The 20,690-nt window shown below is 46.3% G+C and overlaps 1 protein-coding gene across 4 annotated transcripts in view; it reads right to left on the reverse strand.

Annotated features, from left to right (window-relative positions):
• The window catches only part of MAN1C1 (mannosidase alpha class 1C member 1), a 67,321-nt gene that overhangs the window by 19,924 nt on the left and 26,707 nt on the right, over nucleotides 1–20,690 (reverse strand). For all 4 annotated transcript variants that reach the window (XM_051638299.1, XM_051638298.1, XM_051638296.1 and 1 more), the window contains exon 4: nucleotides 2,356–2,471. In XM_051638299.1, the coding sequence (XP_051494259.1) occupies nucleotides 2,356–2,471 (116 nt within the window). The remainder of the gene's footprint in view (nucleotides 1–2,355; nucleotides 2,472–20,690) is intronic.

Below are 20,690 nucleotides of genomic sequence, written 5' to 3' on the forward strand. Positions count from 1 at the left end.
TTCAGTCTCTCAGTCCTCACCCACAGTGTAACACAGCTTTTTTGTCCAAGATCTCACAGCACTTTATTTGCTCTACAGTGACAGGTGGAGCCTGAAGGGAGGAGAAACACCCAAACTGCCCATTTATCACCAGCTGAAAAGATGTAAATCAGTGAGGGCAGATGTATTGTCCATCCATCCATCCATCCAACCCTGTCTTGGGTGATGCCTTGCAAAAAGCTGTGAGTTAGTTTAGGGGAAAAAAAGTCTGCCCCTTGAAAGTTTTTATTTACAGAGAAAATGGTACAGGCACATGGAAAAATGACTGTCTTCACTTTCTTGTGAAGAAGGCACTGCACTGGATGGATGCAAAGCACTTCCTGCCTTAGGTGGGTATTTTCTGTCATAAAATCATGGGATAGTTTGGGTTGGAAGGGACCTTAAAGATCACCCAGTTCCAACCCCCTGCATGGGCAGGGACACCTCCCACCAGCCCAGGCTGCTCCAAGCCCCATCCAACCTGCCCTTCAACACTGCCAGGGATGGGGCAGCCACAGCTTCCCTGGGCAACCTGAGCCAGGGTCTCACCACCCTCACAGGGAAGAATTTCTTCCACGAATCTCTGTCATCCAAGGACTCACCCTGGTCTGCAGGCTCTGAGAGGACCACAACCCACAGGGCACCTGTCAAGGGAAGGCTTACAGAGAGACCAGCAGCCTGATGTCCACGTGCCTCTCCCCAGACAGCAGACACAGTTCACTGAATCACTCAAGGACCCACTCACCTGGAACAAGTTTTGCTCTACCTACTCAGCTGCTGATCAGCAAATGTCAGAACGATTGCAGTCAAAATGTGCCTTTAAAAAATACATGCTCCTGGCCCTTGAGTCTGCATGAGAAATTACTCCTGCCCTCACACAAATGCATCAAGCCAAACACCAGAAAGATCTTCCACCAGCACAGCACTTTGAGTGAGGAAGGCAAAGCAAAGGGGCACGTGAACCTCTGCACTAGCCTGTCCTTTCCCAATACCTGCAGGTTATAAATCATAGCAAGTTCTTCCTTGAGATGATGACTGAAATTGCATCAGGCAGATCATGGCACCCAGTTTCAGAGTTTGTGGCCCTTGGAGACCCTGCCTGACTTTTCTGGACTGTTAGAGCTCCTTGTATAGAGCCAATTTTTAATTAATTTCCCTCTTTCCCTCCCTCTGCTGTGCTTTCTGACTCCACTGATCAATCCATAGCATTCATTCTTGTCATTACAGATCAATCTATTCTGCAGGCCAAGATTAAAAGCTTTTATGAAATCCAGATAAATTATCTCCCAGTTGATTCTGTCCCTTGTTTATTGATTCATCAATGCACTGAGAGCACCCACCAAATTTATCAGATGTGGTCTTCCCTTTATGAATACATGAACGCCAGTCATGCCCTCCCAAATGATGCTTTTCTGTAAAGGCAGCTGCAAGCATTGTCCCCATGGGAGGAACAATTTTTTCACAACAGACAACTAGGCTGGCATTAAAAAAATACAAGGTTGAACTGCTTTCCAGTTTTAACATTCAGCATCCGCCACGGATGTGATCCCATCAGCTCTCCCATGATAAAGAAAAGAGCTGGGTTGGAGACCAACAATCAGAGCCATGGCAAGGGGTCCCGGCCACAAAGGGAGATACAGCCAGGATCCTTCATTTGATGGCACAGAAAGGCTTGTGTTGCACTCAGAGTCCCAGCAAGTCTAATACCAGCTCTGAGAAGTGGCTGAGAAAGCTTCAGGGGCCACAGAGAGGGAGCATCCGTGGCCAGGCTTTGATATGATGCCCTTCCTTCCTCATCCAGGCTCCCTGTGTGCTCCCACTTCTCTGCAAGGTCCCACTGCACAAGTCCCAGGAATGCCATCCCAAAGAAAGGCCCAGCCAAGGAGATCAGCCTTTTCAATCTCTACCATGTAGAAAGTAAAATTTATTTTATCACAGGCAGGCATTGAACTGAGATGAAGCAGAACTTGCTCTTTGATGAACAAAACTTCCTTGTAGTCCCTAATAATAAAAGCTGTTTTTATAACCCAGACCAAAACACAAAAGACATTAAACACTGAATCTCATTTGCAGTCAGACACCACAGGACTGATCTGGTGGTGGCCTCTGGCTGGAACCTTGGGCCACATATAGGCAGGAGATGGGGTGAACTATCACAGGGGCTTTGGCCTTAAAAAAAACTATTAAAAAATAAACAAATCAGAGCTGGGTGGTTTCTTCCCCCACAGATTTCATAGATCCTGCCTCAATATTGTATTCTTAGAGAAGACAGATCAAAATTGGCCAAACACACAGAGTTTCTGGGGCCCAGAGAGGCATGCCCAGTAACTGACTCACCACATTCAAGTCAAAGCTCTTCTCCACCCACTTCTTTGCTTCTTGGAATTCCTCCTCGAGTTCCATGATGTACAGAGTATCTAAGGCATCTACCACTGTAGCTCCTCGAAGGCCTCCTGCATTGCAAAGAGAACAGCATCATGAAGTGCCACTCATGCAACCTTCTTCAGCTCTGAATCAGTCTGCAGGAGCTGGGACAGGCAGCAGCTTCCAGTCCCAGTACTGGGGATGTCTGGATGGAATCCAGACTGGCCGTGGTCTAGGCTGAGATCTTCTAACAGGACTAGTGAGCTCTGCTACCCAAAGAGGGTTGCTTTGAAGAGCCTCAACTTTGAAAGGCTTGACACTTCAGCAAAAAATACCCACAAGGAACAGCTCAAGGTCCACACTTCAAGCCACCAGTCACGACTACAAGTCTTGGCCTTGTTTTCCAGTTCCTGTCTTGGCCAAAGGGGTTAGGCAATTCAACTCCTAATCTTTCTTCAACTGTAAACCTAAATTAAGCCTCTTTCTAACTCAGTTAAAAGCATAAAAGCTCTTCTAAGTGAGGGAAGAGAATTCTATTTCTATTGTGCAAGAGCATCCAAGACAGCACTTTGATAATTCTGACCTGATGTAGTGTTTGTTATCTGAAGCACAAAGTCCTTTTGCACCATGTCATGACCCAGGGTTTTCCACTACCAGCATATATACAAAACACAGCCTCACCTGGCAGCAGAGAGACCAGAAACTAACCTTGATGGATGTCAAACATCCATCTTCATGGATGACTTTGGGGGCATCTCCCTTCCCTTGGCTAACTAAGCAGTCCCTGTGAGCATGCTCACCACTCTCCAGCAGACGACAATGTTCTGCAAAAGGAGAACTTCCAGTAAGAGAGAATGACATGGATGCCATGCCAAGAAAACCACACAGGATGCATAGACAGACAGTCTTGTAGCAGTTGAGATTAAATGAAACTGGAGGTATTAAGGACCCTGGGTTTGGAACAGCTCAGTGCTGGAGTTTCATTTCTGTTAGAGTTCCCTAAATGCATCCTTAACATGGGAGAGCAAAGGGTATGAAGCACACTGTGACTCAGACCCCTTTGTGCTTAAATTACAAAGGCTGCTGCTTTCTTGGGTAACTCAGCAAACACAAATCCTCACGTGGAGGATTCCAGTTTGGAATCATCATCGGTCTCTGCGGATGTAGCTCAGCAGGGACACAGGCAGGAAGCTGCCCCTGTCCCTGCTGTCCCTGCCCCAGCCAGCTGCACGTGCAGGCCCACACACACACACTGCTCCACTGCAGCCACATTCCTGCCCACCCCCTGACAGCCAGACCTCTTGGAGGCTCTGGCAGCAACAACACTTGGATGAGGTTCAGTTTTTGTTTCTGCTGGAGAAGCTGCTTGTACCAGCTCTGTCCCTATCAGCTCCCTTTCCAGGGTGACCACAAAGCCCCACAGGCACTGCTTAGTCCCTGGGCTTTTCGAGACATATTTCTATGTGACTCAGGTCAGTTCCTTCTTCTCACTAACAGGCTTTAAGATACCACCCCACATTTCCCTAAGCTTTCCCAGCCTTTCATGGCATACTCAGATTGGCTTTTGTAATACCTTCAGTATTTCTTCACTTCTAGTTCTGCTTAAAAGAGGAAAACCCAGCTGGATGCACTGTCAAGGAACTACTGCAGAGGGGAGAGGAAGGCAAAGGTGGGTCATGTGTCATGAACCTTAAGACTTTGGTCTTTTCTTATTAAGGAAAAAAGTGACCCAGCCTGACATACATCAAACCTTTTTCCCCAGGGGAGAAATGCTCAGATCCACCACTTTCATGCTGGGCTCATTTATGCTCTCAGCATTCCTCTCCAGGAAGAAAAGCATCCTGCCTTATTTTGTTGATGTTACAAGATTGCAGTTTTGACACTTTTCAGCCAGTCAGCACATCATTGCTTTAATAAAAACCCAACCAAGACTTTACTGCTCAACTACAGATTGCTGCCTTTTGGATGCTGCCTGCATGGGAAACAGGGGGATGAAGGGATGAAGGCAGCAGAGGCAGCTTCTAGAAATCCATTTATTCCTGCAGGCTTGTGAAATGATCATCTAACTGGAGCCATCTCCGGGAGTGCAATAGATGGAGTCAAACAGCCACTAGATCAACTGGTGGCTCCTAAAAACCAGCTGAGCTGATGTTTGCATGGGCATGTTTTCCAGAAGCAGCGACCATGAAAAACAACAACATTGCAGCCAGAGCTGCTTTTATCAACCTTAATGATTCTTCGATATTAACGATTATGTGATTTTTATACACTTTCCTATTAGCAAGGAGAGACACACCAGCTCAGAGCAACACCAAGGCAGGAAAAACATTTTAAAAAGAGAAGGAAGAGCACTGCTGCCTGAGGCACAGCCAATTAGTGTGATATTCTGAGAGTCACACTAACAAGCTCGATTTAATTTGATGATATAATCCACAAAGCCTTTCATAATCTGCAGAGAGACAATGAGAAAAGTTGGATTTGCTCAAACTGAACACAAAGAGACAATAAAGTTACAATTTTCTGGGGATGATTAATTGAAGTGAAAAATACAGCTTGATTTGACAGAGCCTTTCATGTTTTCAGCTAGTAAGGCCTTTAAATACATGAATTGCACGGGGGATTAGGAACCTGCTCAGATCTTGGTTGAAGCCTTGCTCAAGTTGCTCAGCTTTCTGCCCTGTATTTGACCATGCAAACCTTGCTTCCCTTCTGGTTTGTCTTTGTGTCATTTTAAACACTGGTTTTAAACATTCCCCTAAACACTCTGTGTCTGAAGAATCTTGGGCTGTGTGTTCTGTACAAGGGTCTTGTCGATGTTTCCTTTCTTCTCTCCCAGCTTTGAAGCAGCTGCAAAATGCAGGGATGACTTCCTGTTCCTGCAGCTGACAACGTCTGTGGTGATACCATGAGCTACCATCTCAGCTTCAGCTGCCTCCTGAGCAGGGTGAAAATGAACCTTCTTCCCCTCCACAACCATGCAGAGAGTGAACCAGGCATCAGGACTTTGCTGCCGTGTCTCTCTCACTTGCCAGGACAGAGGGGACATCTAAGAAGAGCCCTGACCCCCCTGTGCACACTGGCATGTTACTCCTTTGCTACACGAGCATCTTCCTGACAGACTTTGCTTCATCAGGTCATGACAGAGCTTGAGATACAATGTCCAATGGCTCTGATTAGACTCAGCTGTCAGAAGATGGTTCTGCACGTCCCCGTGCACGTTTATTACAATATATATGCACCCCTTGGCAAAGAGGGTGATATTTGCTTGACATGCTGCTTATCTTGAGCGATGCTAAAAAATAATCACCTTTCCACATCTACACGTTATAATGTGAGGGATATATCAAAGGGGAAGCAGCTTCAAAAGGAAAAGGAATCAAAATCCACTCTGTCACTTTTGACTCCTGCTAACACTCCCCTCTCTAAATTACTGGTTTCAGCCTTATTGTACCTCTTGGGGGGGTTGAAAGTAGAAACCAAGAAACCTTCCAAAGAAACCTTCTGCTGGTACCCAGAAATGGTCGTGCTGACTTTTGAGCAGGACTCCTTGTCCAAGCTTCTGCCTGTCTCCACAATCTAAGGCCTTGTGTGCTACGAAAAGCTCCTCCCATCCTGCTGCAAAACTGTCTTGGAGTGGAGATACCCCTTGCTGAGGAGAGGCAAGGTCACTTCGGTGACAGCCAAAAGGGAAGGTGTGTCTGTTGGACACAGCTCTGGGATCCACAGCAGCTCCTACACTGCCCGTGAGAGTCCATGGCCATTCTGAATGGGAAAGAGGAACCCTCCACTGGGAAGAACCGGGACCTCAGGATGCTTGTCTAGGGGCATTTCTAACTGAAGGACTTCACGGCAGCTCATGTGACAACAAGTGCCAGGGCCTCTGCCTGAGGTTTCATCTGAGAACAGCAGCACAGCAGCAACAGCTCATGGCAAGCAATACAAAGGTTCATCTCTTCTTGAGCTGAAGGAGCCTGTGCCACCCTGTCCCGAGCCACAAGTGTATTTGCTCCTTTGTGCCTGCGAAGAATGGAGACATCCATGGAGGCAACAAGGCTGCTCTGTTCCTACTTCCACCCACCCAGAGGAAGGATCATCCCCCCACGGGCTTGTGAGCACTGCCACAGAAACCACTAACAAAGGGTCCATGAATGCACACGATGCCTGTGCAAGGTGCTGAAGGGAGCACTCCCTGGAGAGCAGAGGACATTGCACACACCCTGTACCCCAGAGCAGGAACGGGCTTCAATGCCCGGCTGGGCAAACAAGGCCATTCAAGCAGTGCAGTCTCAGAAGGGCCCTGATGGGAATTAATTGTAGTGCTGTCTCTAAAAGCCATGGATAAAGCCCCTAGCAGCTCGTTCTAGGCTGGGACAGATAATCTGGATAGAAGGGCTTATCCTGGCTCCTCCCTGCTGCCTGCTAGCTCAGAGTTTCAGTAAAGCCACTTGCAGCCAGGGTTTATAAGACAAAAAACTCCAAAGGCTTATTAGGAGGTTTAAGGTGCTAATGGGCCAGAGAGAGAACACTTTGGAAGACACGTGCCAATCTCAACAACCAAAGAAACTCAGAGGGACAAAAGCCTGCCAGGCTCCTGCAGCTCCCTCTGACCCCACCACAGATCACGGGGCAGGAAAAAAGAGCTGCCACCACAGCCTGGGGTCCTCTGACCCAAGCAGAAGGATCTGTATTGACCCTGAGCCCACGGACTATGGCCAAGGATTGACAGATGTGTGGTCCTGATCACAAACTGAGGATTGCCCAGGGTGGAAAGCTGTGAGTCAGGGAAGTGGGGAACCTACAGGTCACAGATGGGACAGAGGCACAGGAGACACCTCTTTGCACGTGTCCCATAGCCCTGCTCTCCTTCAGCATCCCAGCAAGCCAGTGTCTGGAGGAGAAAAGGGAACAGCTTTCTTGCTGTGTAGTTTGAAGGGAGGCCATGAGGGCTGATCAAAGGTGGAGAATATCTACCCTACCACCTGCCAAACATGTAAAGGCTAATTAAGGCTTGAAAAGCACTGCAAAGCACCAAGCTGGGACTAGGTGTAACTGTGGTAACAATCACAACTGCTGCTGCATCTGTGAACTTCCTTGTAGCTAGCCATTATCTGCAAATCAAACCCACCAATTTAGGCAGAAACAGGCCAATCAAACATACCAGCATCAGGCACACAACAGAAACTGCACATTTGATCAGCAGTAATAAGAGTTTATGTCTGACTTGCTGAACCTTTCCTGAGCCACCAGTTCCACATGTGAAATTCAACTGATGTGAACACTTTGCATCTTCTCATGTTAACAACAGGGGATGGCTGAACATTGATCCAGGCATTGCTCACACAGCACAGCTGAGCTCTCCTGTTAGAAAGGGCCCAGAAGGCAGGATTCCTTGGTTTGTTTGTTTTTTTTAGGAAGTAAGATGACCTAGTGAGCAAAACCCAGTGTCTTCACACCAAAGAATTGCCTTATCAGGAGATTGTGACACTATCCTAGGTTTAGCTCTCCTCCAGTCTCTGTGGGAGCTACACAGAACAGAAGACAGGCACATCAGAGAAAGCCACAACTTTTCATCCAGCTTCTTGCAGCCAAGGTCAAAGCCTTCAGCTTGAAAGAACCTCTGCCTCCACCCTCTGCACCCTGCAGGCAGACAACAGCAAGCTGAGATGCAAGTACTGGGTAGATTCCTCTTAACAACAAGAACACGACTGAGGAGCCACCAGGGACTGGAGGAAAGGACAAACATTAGGAAAGGGAAAAGGGACAGAACCAGACTGTGAAGAAAGACAAATGAAAACCAAAGCAGCTGCAGAGCACTTGCAAGAGCATCCGGGATATTTTCAGTATGTTCCCTTGGCACCAGAAATATTGTTTTTTGCTTTGCTTAGAACATGGTTTGTCTTCCCAGCTGAAACTGCTAACGTGTCGCCTGGAACAGAGGAAATCTATCAGCCTTCTGGGCCACGGAGCCCAAGCCTCGTGCCATCTTTCCAGCTGCCATCCAAACAAAGCCCCATCGCACTCTTTCCAGTGGGAACAGGGCCTGGGGTCTGTCAGCTGCTCTAATAAGGTGTCAGTGACTCACTGACAAGACAAGAGACAATAGTTAAGCAACAGAGTGACTCACGAAGCACGACTCATTTACCTTCATCCTACCTCAGAGGGTTTATCTTAAGCAGGAAGCAGACTAACAGGCCCAGAGAGAAGGGACAGCCAGAACAGCAGCTTGCATTTCAGAACCAGTCTCCAGAATCTCACAAAACACCCTCGCATGCTCAAACAGGTGACCCAAGCCCTCCCTCTTCCTTTTGACTTTTCCAGCTCTGTTCCTCCAAAGCCCAACCAGCTCTGCTCCCTGTTGGGTATCACTTTTCAGTTGCACTTTTGGGGATCAAAAGGTGTCAAAAATCAGGTTTGTGTTGCTTGTTCTTTGTTTTGTGTTGGAAGTTATTCGGGTTCTAGGAAGCAATTCTGGCCAAAGTGAAATAGTTCCTTGGGGTGAGGCATTTACAGGCTGGGGATCTACCTGTGCAAGTCCTTTTGCCACCAGACCTGGTGCACAGTCCCTGCTTCTCCCAGTGGCTAAAGTAGTAGCCTGACCCCAGGACATATTCAGCCTCCAGAGCTCAGCAAATGTTAGATTTTCTAGACAAGGTGGAGCAGCTGTGATGGGAGGGACAGACAGAATTGCCTTCCCTCACTCCCCTCTTCCGAAAATAGCCCATTTGGAGTATTACAGGCCAGATACGAGACTTGAAGGGCTTCCAGCTGCAAGTCTATCCCTTGAGAGTCTTCAGAATAGCTGGAGCAGTGATGCTTCAGCAGATGAGTAGCTAAGAGTGGGGTCTTTACTAGCCCTCTTCCTCAGGAAGGAAAATGCCTTTTACCAAGGGCTTGGTCTAACCCTCACAGACACCCTGTGTCTGGGGAGCCCCTAAGCAGGATGCCTCGCAGGGCTGTGATCTGGGGTGCAGCTGCCCTGCTGCAAAGCACAAGCTGGAACATGGGAAGTTCCATCTCAACATGAGAAAAAACTCCTTTACTCTGAGGGTGACAGAGCCCTGGGACAGGCTGCCCAGGGAGCTGTGGAGTCCCCTTCTCGGGAGATACTCAGACCCCCTTGGATGCAGCCCTGGGGAATGTGCTCCAGATGATCCTGCTTCAGTTGGGGAGTTGGACTAGATGATCTCTAGAGGTCCCTGCCAACCGTGACAATTCTGGGATTCTGCAAAGCCAAAATGGTGCATAAATCCCAGAGAGGCAGCCCTCCTCTCAACTCTCACCAGCTTTGCTCCCCAGGTGCAAACAATAAGGATGTCATTCAGTGTATGCCTAGATGCTCTACCCCTGCAAGGCTGGAAATGGTGCAGAGATTCCTAAGCAGCAGGAGATGGAAGTCTCTTCCCCAGCTTTTCAGCACTATCACCCTGATGTCAGTTCAGCTTGAACAAAATTCTTCTTTGTGCCATCTCACCTGTTTTGAGGGAGCCATGTCCCCCTGCTGTTGCTGTTACACTGCTGTTATGAATTGCCTGCCACAGAGATAGATGGAAGCCCAAACTCACTCCACCAATACACCTATTCAGCAGGCACTGCCCAAGCACTGGAGCAAGTAAAGAGGTTAAGAAATATCATCTCTAACGTCATGGAGACAAGACCCAGGGCGCCTGGTCCTGCCACATGGCAAACAATCCTTTACCAAGTTTCTCATTGAATAGAAACCAAAAGCTTCATTTTCAACAAAGCCATCTGAAAAATCTGTACAGTAATGCATCCTGCCAAAGCTTCACATGAACAGCACAAGTCATTAGGAAGCTATCATACTTAATCTTGCATATAGCAGGACTGCTTAAATGCTACAGAACAGTGAGTTTGAAATAGCTTTTTTGCTAACTTTAATAACCAAATTTACAATTGAAAGGCAAGAATGAAAGGGGGAGGAATTTAGATCAGGGCAATGTAAACCTAGATCAAAAATGAAAGGTCTTGACTCCCACTGTTCTTATGTCAAATCGTATTTGTCAAAACAAAAATTAGTGCTGAAATGTTGTTTGGAATAAAAATTGGGATGCAGGTTCTATGAAACACGATGAACTTGTTAACTGTTGAGGCACAAAAGACTCCAGTTGTTAGTGATATTTATCTTCACCTCTTGGGGTGCAGGCGACGTGGGGCAAGAGAAGAAGTGAAAGCACCAAGATCCCTTCTGGTTATGCTGGTTCTGAAGGCTTCAAAAGATTGAACTGGCTTGGATTAAAATCAGTGCCTTGTTAAAACAGGAGTTTGAAAAGGGTCCATCTTTGCTCTTCTTGTTCCTTTTCCCATTGATAACACTTGGAGACTGAACTTCTGACATTTATCCAGGGCTTTGTGTGAGAAGCCTGGGAGCTGGGCTGAGACCACAGCAGCAGGCAGGTCCTGGCTGGTGGCACATGGTCAAATTCAGGGGGGGAATCTGCACAGAGACTTTTGACACAGCTCAGGATTATCTTGGCAACAGAGTAAACTGGGAAAAATCACTGCACAGTTTTTTGAAAAATCTGCTTTGCAGCAAAGATTTGCCAGTCTGCAGAGTGCTCTGGGTCAGGCAGAAGGAGTAGTTGGGAGCCTGGAACTCCTGAGATAGGATCTGGGCTCAGGCCAGAGCTGTCTGCTTGCTCTGGGCCTTAGTTTCTCCTGCCAGCAAAAAAGCAGGAGGCATTTTCCTCCAAGTTTAAAAAGAATTTAAATAAAGATAACATGCTGATTAGAGGAAGATTTAAAAATCCACATTCAGAGAAAGTGCTGACCCAAGTTTAAGCCTGCTCTACTCAGTACCAGGTAGAGTAAGAAAAGAGACAAGAGTCAATAGACCAACCTGCTCTGACACTGAGCAAAGAGCCCCTTGTGTACTGCCCTGCTCCCTCCTCAGCTGCTGGCTCAGTGTCTCCATCTCCATTTATCCTGAGCACCTTGCACTAGCCAGTCACCTTCCCTCTGGAATGGCACTACTGGCCATACAAAACCACTCCCACCAGTTTACTTTTCCTTTCATATTTGTCCTCTAGCACAGAAACCTGGCCCTAGGTATGAGTACTGGAAGATACCCTCCAGTTTCAGAAGATAATCTCAAGTAGAAAGACAATCTGGTCACATTACAAGTAGGATCAAGCCAGTTCTCAATGAGCAAGGACAAGGCTGGTACTATTTGTTCAGCTGACACAAATTAAATAGAAAATCCAAATGAAAGTAGGAAACAGGCTGCAGGCTTTTCCAGGAAGAAAGACAATTTCTCAGTTAAGTCTTCACAATTGTTTCATTACAACCTGGTCCTTCAGCTGCCTGTGAATGGCATCTACATCCAGCAGATGAAGCCTGAAAAGCCACCAGACCTGAGTTCCAGCCTTGCCACTGGGTCTTATTTCTTGAGGTTTTTGTCTGTGAACCTGACAGCTGTAACCCAGAGTAACTTTATTCCCTTTATTTAAGGTAAACTAAACAAATTACATCTGAACAACAAGGTAGCAGTAGAGAGAGATAAAAGGGACAAAAAAGTAGTCCAAGAATTAGAAAAGATCTATTTCTTTTCTTATCAGCACATTCTCCTGCAGACTTAAAAAAAAAGAAAAAAGAAAGAAGTCCATTACCTTTTGAGCAACCTCATTTTTCTTTGCTTTCCAAATAAACAACTGCACCCACACTTCAGAGACTTCATCATAAACCACTTCATACTCAAGGTTGTTCTCCCATCTTCTTATTAATCTTGCTCTCTCTCCTCTCTAGATACTGGTCAAAAGCTACTCCCCAAGTACTCTCCACCCCACAGAAGCCAAGGTCCCACAGATCCCATCACCTCAAGAAACAAATCACCCTTGATTTCAGTTTATGTTTACATGCCTGATCTCTTCCATTTTATGATTCCTGAAAGATTTAGGTCTGGCAGCTGACAGAGTGATGTCCCTGCTTTGCAAGCTACTAACTGGTTACTCATCCCTTCAGCCATCAGTTACCTGATCCCAGAGATGCTAATTTTTTTTTGCAGTTCTGGAAGAAATACTTAGTGGATCCATGAGAAATCCCTGCACTAGATGCAAGGCAATGCCAAGGCTGCTGCCACTCTATAAGCTTCAAACCTAAATTAACTCCAACATAGTCCTGTATACTGGAGGGTGGATAACGTCACACTTGCCCCAATTAAGTAAAGGTCACAGTGCTGATCATTCCCTGAAAAGGTGCTTAGAAACAGGAGGGCAACTAATCCTGGAGCATGTGGCTGGGAAGAAGCAGAGCCTGTGGTCTATCAGACCATGTGAAGACACTAAAAGGTAACACCACCCTGAAAGAGACAAACAAGGGTGACCCACCTCCCACCTAAAGACAAGGGGTTTTAAAGACTGGCACTACAGGGACCACCCAAACATGTGGCTCACAAGACAGAATCACAGAGTGGTGGGGTTGGAAGGGAACTCTGGAGACCACCTAGTCCAGCCCCCTGCTAGAGCAGGATCCCCTAGAGCAGATCCCACAGGATCCAGGTGGGTTTGGAATGTCTCCAGGGATGGAGACTCCACAGCCTCCCTGGGCAGCCTGTCCCAGGTGTCTGGTACCCTCAGAGCCAAGAAGTATTTTCTTATATTTAGGTTCAACTTCCTGTGCTCCAGTTTGTTCCCACTGCCCCTTGTCCTGTCACTGGGCACCACAGAGAAGAATCTGGCCCATCCTCCTGACACCCCCTGTAGATATTCATCAGCCTTGATGAGATCCCCCCTCAGTCTCCTCCTCTCCAGCTGAGCAGCCCCAGCTCTCCCAGCCTCTCCTCACAGGCAGATGCTCCAGACCCTTCATCATCTCACTGGCCTGTACTGGACTCTCTCCAGTGGTTCCCCATCCTGCTTAAACTGGGGAGCCCAGAACTGCACACAGTTCTCCAGTGGAGGTCTCACCAGGGCAGTCTGTTTGTCATTGTCAGCAGGAGTGATCTTCTGAGTTCAGGGGAAGTGACAATGAATCACTGCTCCACCTGCACCTCACAAGGGCTGTGAGCATCATCGGTGCTGCACAGTTTCTAGGTAAATCTGGCATCACTGAGAAGCATCTTGAAGTGTTGGCTTTTAGGTTGCTATGATCAAATTTAATACAGAATGTGTTCCAGCTGGGAAAGAAATAGCTTTTTTTGGATTACAAACCACTCATGTTTTTCAAATACCAATTTCCCCTGAAGAATTAAGTCTATCATTCAAACTGAACTAGCAGTGGCAGCTCTCCCCTGAACTAGTGATGGGTGAGAGAAAGCAAAAGGGAGCTCATGCTCATTTAGGAATGTGGCAAAGTAGACTGTCTGGGGGAGAGCAGGCTGGTGGGAGCAGGTTAGCAATATTCTTGTTATGCAGTGGAAAATAAAAAGAAGGGTGTTCAGCATAAAAATGAAATGCTTGTCACAGTAACAGCCCCTCAGATAGTTACTTCCTTCAGTGGAAGGGAAGACAAGATATATGATAAGCACCTACTGCCAACTGACTCTGAAGTGTTTAATACCTGGCAGCAGCTCCATGGTTTAATCCTCTTTTCCCCAGTTTCTCTGACCATCCTTCACCACTCAGCAACCTCCAGCACAGGCACTGCCCCACCACTGCATGACTCCAAACCTCCCAGACCTCAAATCAAACTCTTCCTATTTGAAAATGTCACAGAGGGGGAAGCAGTTTGATTGAAGTCCCAGGAACACAATCCTTGATACAGGACAGATACTGCAAATCCACTCTCCAGGTGTATCCAATCCTTCTCCCATGACACAGGCTCTGGAGCAGGCAGACTGGGACAGCTATGGAGAGCTCAGCAGAAAATTGAAAGCAATCATCGTTCAAATGCTCCTCTGGGATAGAGGTTTTCTCCTTTGTTTGGGCAACAGGGCTCCAATGTCAGTGCCACAGAGGTGATTACTTCTGGGCAAGATGGGTCATCTGACAAGCAAGGAGGAATTCTGGGAGGAACCGTTCAAGAAGGCTAAAGCAGAAGACAAGAGCAGCAATGCTGGTGGGGCAAAATACAGCTGGTTTCTCCTCTTCTGCATGTTTGAAACTCATTTTAGACTGGTTAAGGGTAATCTGATTATATACTATTTATTGCTCCTTCACATACCAGCTCAAAGACTTGCATCATTTAATGTGAGGGGTCCCAACAGGCCTATTCAAACAAACACACACCCTGCCTGCAACTATTACCCATGGACTCCAAGAGATACAGGTAGCAGTTAATGAGCAGAGACTGCTAATTCATCTTAGAATTCAAAGGAGGGCCTCTGTGACAATAACCAGGAAGAAGTCATCCTTCTTTCTCTCAAACACACGTCCCAAAAAGTGGCTGTGGCAGATGTGTTGTGACAGCACAAGAGAGAGTTGCAGTTGTAACTCTAGGCAGCTTTTTTCCCTCAGCAGACAAGATATGCTCTGGAGGGGCTTTGCAGAACAGACAGTGCATTCTACTTTGGGTTATAAAACTGCTCATCCCTGACGTGGTTTTATCTCTAGCCAGGACAGGGAAACATCACCTCCCAGAGTGTGTTCATAGGAATGATCTGCTCCTTAACACAAGCCCAGCTGGGAGAGCAGAATTCAGAGATCCAGGAATGAAACTGCCCTTTGCTTGAATATAAAGCTAATAGGATTAACTGTGCTGTTCAGAATGCAACTGAGCAGGAGGTGCTGGGCCTGGACACCTGCAAGCAATCCATCCTGCTCAGCACCCAGCTTACTGAGCTTAAGGGCCTAATCATCAACAATGAAAAAATCTGAATATATTTTATTTGTGAATGCAATGGGTCAGGAGAATGCAAAATGGTCCATTACCACATCTCAGCTGATGAGCAGGAACACATTTAACTCCATCACTTGGAACCATCTGTCCATATTCTTGCTCTTCTCTTCTATATTGTTTAAGTCACACCAACAAAACCCTGGCTGAAAGACTCCAAATGCTCTCCAGTATGTTGCTTGACAGGATTAGGTATCAAAATAATCTTAGCAAATTGGGAAAACAGTCTGAAATAACCAGAATGCAATTCAATCAGGACACACAATGTATTTCACCCTGAGGGAAGAACAAGGAACCACAAAGCATAAGGAATGAACGGGTAGACAGAGCTCTGTAGAAAATGATATCCAGGTGACAGCAGAGCAGAAATTCAGCTCAAATCAACAATGCTGGAACACTGCAAATTGGAGCAGACCCCACCCCAGGATGGGCACACAGTGTGTGTCACATTCAGGGCTCTGGCACCTCACTCTAGAAAGCCCAAGCCAGGACACAGAGTCCACTTGAAAGAAACATCTGGCTCGTAGTCACAGCGTGGTGGGGGTTGCAAGGGGCCTCTGAAGATCATCTAGTCCAGCCCCCCTGCTGGAGCAGGACTCCTCAGAGCAGATCCCACAGGAACACATCCAGGGGGGTCTTGAAAGTCTCCAGAGAAGGAGACTCCACAGCCTCTCGCATCACAACCTCCATAACCTCCTCATCTGGAGACTTCAAAGGGGAGCAATGGCACTGAGGAGAAGGCCACAGAAAGTGACTTCAATTAAAGCTGGAAAGATCTGGGGTTGCTCAGCCTTGAGGGGAGAAGACCAAAGGGAACTTGGCAACATTTTGCTGTGAAGAATAAGATGCTAAACGATTCACCACATCCACAGGGAGAGGCCAAGAAGTCACAGCCTGACTTCCTGCAGGAGAGGGAGGTCAGACACCAGGACAAGCTTTCAAACATTAAAGCACTGAAACAGAATGCCTGTGGTGACATTCCAACATGGGGTGGCTTTGGGATGGCTTGAGAAAGGCAGGACTAAAGGACCTCTGACTGTTCCACTTTGTTCTGTGATTACTCGCTAAGATGAATGAAAATTGCAGGTCTCCAAAAAGCCTCATGAAGATGCCCCTTGGAGAAGCATCAAAAGTGATTCTGAGGGGAGGAAGTGCTACATGAAGTGATTTCTGATGGCCTGATTCCCTGCAAACCCCCAAAGCTCCCTTAGTGACAGAATACATCACAGCTACAATTTTGGATGTACACAGAAGTCAGGAAATTTAAAATGCTGGTTCCCACAGCAACCAGGATGCAGCCTGCCAAGAGAGAAGGAATGTTCTAGCCTAGTCAAAAGGTGTCAATTTTAAAGCCTGAAGGTGACTTCCACTTCCAGATGCCTGAAGAAGGCCTCTGTGAAATCAAGGAAAGCTCTCTGAGAGACTTGGGGCTTTTTAGTCTGGAGAAGACAGGACTGAGAGGGGATCTTATTAATGTTTACAAATATCTGAAGGGTGGGAGATAAGAAGGAGGGGCCAGACTCTTTTCAGTGGTGCCCTGTGATAGGACAAGGGACAATGGGACAAACTGGAACACAGGAAGTTCCACCTCAACATGAGGAGAAACTTCTTGACTGTGAGGGTACCAGAGCCCTGGGACAGGGAGGCTGTGGAGACTCCTTCTCTGGAGACATTCCCAACCCACCGGGATGTGTTCCTGTGGGATCTGCTCTAGGGGATCCTGCTCTAGTAGGGGGTTGGATTTGATGAGGTCCCTTCCATCCCTGACCATTTTTTGATTCTATGATTCTCTGCTCTCACGTACAGGAAAACACTTGATCCTCAGTTTCTTTGTTCCTGAATTATCACAGCATAGACTGGAATGTGGAAAGCAAGAGGTGAGAGAGACACTTCAAGGCTGCTGCAGAGACCATCCCTGGGAATGCTGTGACCTTGGACCACGCTACACTGCAGTAATCACATACCTTGTGCTTTCCCATCCTCCAGCTGTGTGAAGAAATGATATCCTTGTGTCATCACGTATTCCAATCAAAGCACCGTGGTGAGAAACAGGCATAACTCAGGTGTCCTTAATTGCATGTTTGTATCAGAGCAAGGAGATTATGGGTACACTGAAACTGGCATGGAAACAACCTCTGCCTTTAGAATTGTCTCTTGAAACACCTTCATTTTTCTACATTGATGGGATTTCCCCCCTCCCCTTTTTTTTCTTTCAGGAGCTGCATATAAAGTGTGTTAGGGTGCAGCAGGTTTTTTGAGAATAAAACATCAGAAGGATGAACAATTTTAGTAAGTAAAAAAAAAAATCCTTCCCTTTTTTTTTTTTTCACTCTGATGCTTCAAGCAAAGGCTTGAGGGATTTTCTTGAACTTCCAAAAAATTCTCCCTAGAGACAAGAACAATCCTGAGAAGCTAAAAGAGACTATTTTTAAGAAGTATAAAGGTCTTCAAATGACACATGCCTACTGCAATATTCTGAACACACAGATCCAACCTTGAAACCAGTGTCAAGGCTGAAAGTTGATGTCCTGTGTGATGTTAAACTATCGATTAAGTGAGGTAAGAGATTTTTCTTGTCCCAAAAGGCAGCAGAGATTAAAAAATAAAAAGGAAACAAGAACCTGGAGAAATTATAGAAAAGGAAATTCTGTGGCAGGAGCCATTTGAAAGGTGATCTCCTGAAGATGAATAGAAGAATGTCAAAATCTTAACACTATTCCAGATGAATATCCAATGAGATACATAATGAAGGTGGCAAGAAACTTGAGCAGTATCACAAAAAATATATGACAAAGCAGTTGAGATCTAAATGTGAAATCTTACCCAACAAAGCCAGTTCTGAACCCGCCTAATCTCTTTAGAAGTTGAGTGCAAAAGGTGTGTATTAAAAAAAAAAAGATGTAAGTGGGTTTTTGCTACACAGTTTATAGCTACTCATGTCCTCTGAATAAAGGGGCTCCAGGAAAGCTGGGGAGGGACTTGGGACAAGGGCAGGGAGGGAGAGGACAAGGGGGATGGATTAAAACTGGAAGAGGGAGATTGAGGCGAGACATGAGGAGGAAATTCTTGGGTGTGAGGGTGGTGAGAGCCTGGCCCAGGTTGCCCAGGGAAGCTGTGGCTGCTCCATCCCTGGCAGTGTTGAAGGGCAGGTTGGATGGGGCTTGGAGCAGCCTGGGCTGGTGGGAGGTGTCCCTGCCCATGCAGGGGGTTGGATCTGGATCATCTTTAAGGTCCTTTCCCATCCAAACCATAATATGATTCTATGATTTTTCTAAGGAAAAGCTAAATACAGAGGGATAAAGATAAGACAGCCAGAAGACTCAAAGATATTTGTAGTCAGGAGCTTCGAGTCTGGTGTTTCAACTCTGCATCCTCTGTGTAATTATCCAGCCAACACAGAGGGTGCCACTAAGATCCTTGGAGTAGATGCTGGATGTTAGTTCAAGCCAGTTGGAAGTGCCAAATCTCTCAAATTCAAGATTTTGCTGTGGAGCTGCCACCAACACCTCCATAATGCAGAGAAGAATCAGTGAGCAGTCCAACTACACCCACTTTCAGCTGGCTGCCTTTTAATCACACGCTCAATATCTCTGAAGATTAGACAATTATTTCCGCATAATTAGTGTCCAGAATGAGGCACAAACAACACCCTTAAGGGGGTGATTAAAGAAAAAAATTACAAAAAAAAAAGAAGAAAAAAAAGCTTAAAGACAACCTCAGTGTATTTTGAAATACAGCCCCCAGAGTCTGAAAGAAAAAAAGGAAAAATACAGTTAGAGCCTGGATTGTTCCCCTGTCTTCATGGTAACGGGGCTGCTCATGCGTGGCTTCCATCCTCCACACCAGTGTGTGCTCTACTGCTCAGCATCTTGGAAAGAGGTCCCAAAGAATGCTCTCTAGACACAACATCCCAACACAATTTTCCTCCTTCTTCTGCTTTCCTTTGCTACTTTCATTTCTAGTTTTTGTTGGTTTTGCTTTCTTCTCCCCCGTTTTGCTGTGCAAAGCAGTTCTAACCGATCCCAAGAGGCTCTCCTACTTTTAGGCCTCATTAAACTCAAAACTCTCTTCAGGGTCAATGGAAAGTTCAAGAAACTCGTGAGGAAGCCTGGGATGATCAATGCTTTTACACTGAGATAACATGAAGTTTGCCTGGCTTCCTGCTAAAGACAGGCCCAGACCACACTCTGGCTGTCTAATCTTTCCAGCTGTCCTCATATCTACAGGGCTGAACACACAGAGACACTGGAATGTGTATTTGTGCTTTGCATCTTAGGCCAAGGCCTCTTCTCCACTGAATTGTCTGAGTTTGGAGTTGTTTCTTCCCAAGATGTAAATCTCAGCTGAAAGGAGCTGAATCTATTTGGTTCAAATCGATATTTTTTCAAGAACTGCTGCCACAACGGAGCTGGTCAGGTCTGGCTTAGCCCCAGAACAAGGGCTTTGATAGCAAAGAAGGCCCTAGGCCACTAATAGCTTTTTCTGTTTTAACTTTTTAAATTAGTATTTCAAGCTGACAAGTACCACCTGTCAGCTGAGCTGCTGTTACAAGGTTAAATCTCTCTGTGAGAGGTTTAGGGTTCAGCAGAGCCCCCATGTTGCAGTTAATGCTTGACACAGATCGTGTGAAGGAAGCCACAGTTCTCAGCATGACCCAAGGTGAGAGCAGAGCAGGAACTCATCTCCTGCAGTATTAATGACAACCTTGGTCTCTGGAAGAAGTAATCTTTGGCAGGTGGAAAAGCAGAGGGGAAAAAAAACCAACAACCATGTAACAGGGATAAATGTCAGCTCCAACATGAATCATGCAACCAATCTCCAACGAGTCTGATATTTGTAGGACATCCTGATTCACTGCTTCCTGCTGACAGGAAAGAAGTTTGTAGCTACAGATTTCCATGACAGCAAAAGCCAATGTCAACTCAAAATGCCCTTCCTGAAAAGAATGTTCAACTGGGTAGCATTATACATTAAAAAAAGAAAAAGGATGATGCCAGGGAGCAACAGTGTTCCAGCAACATCTTCATTGCAATGTATTTTTCTCTTTAAAGAGTCCACAGAGCCAACTGTGTCGTGCTATGTGCAAAAGGCAGGAGTAATTCAGCATACAAATTCAGCAAGCAATTATTATTATTGTTATTATTTTAATCACTTAAAAGGACACTCCAGGGTTTTGTAATTTGGTGATCACAGGGAAAGAGATTCACAGGCAGAACAGAAAAGCTGCACCAAGTGATTGCACAATTGGAGCTTACCATTTCTCTTCTGGTAGTTACAAACGTTGCTGAATTAGTATTTTCATCCAATTACCTTTCCCATGTTAAATATTCATACATCAACTCCTGTTGCTTCTAATTGAAGTGGACACATTTCCTGCCTGCTTCACGGCTTCCCAGCTAAATCCCTGATGAAGGAAGCTACTTGGAAAATGTCTGGCTCAAGAGGCAAGATGGGATGGCTGAAGGGACTAACTCTGAGAGCCTTTTTATGTCCAGTTGCGCCCAGCACCCAAGGGGCCTGTC

The sequence above is a fragment of the Apus apus genome, chromosome 21 (genome assembly GCF_020740795.1).
Source record: "Apus apus isolate bApuApu2 chromosome 21, bApuApu2.pri.cur, whole genome shotgun sequence".
Classification (NCBI taxonomy): Eukaryota; Metazoa; Chordata; class Aves; order Apodiformes; family Apodidae; genus Apus; species Apus apus.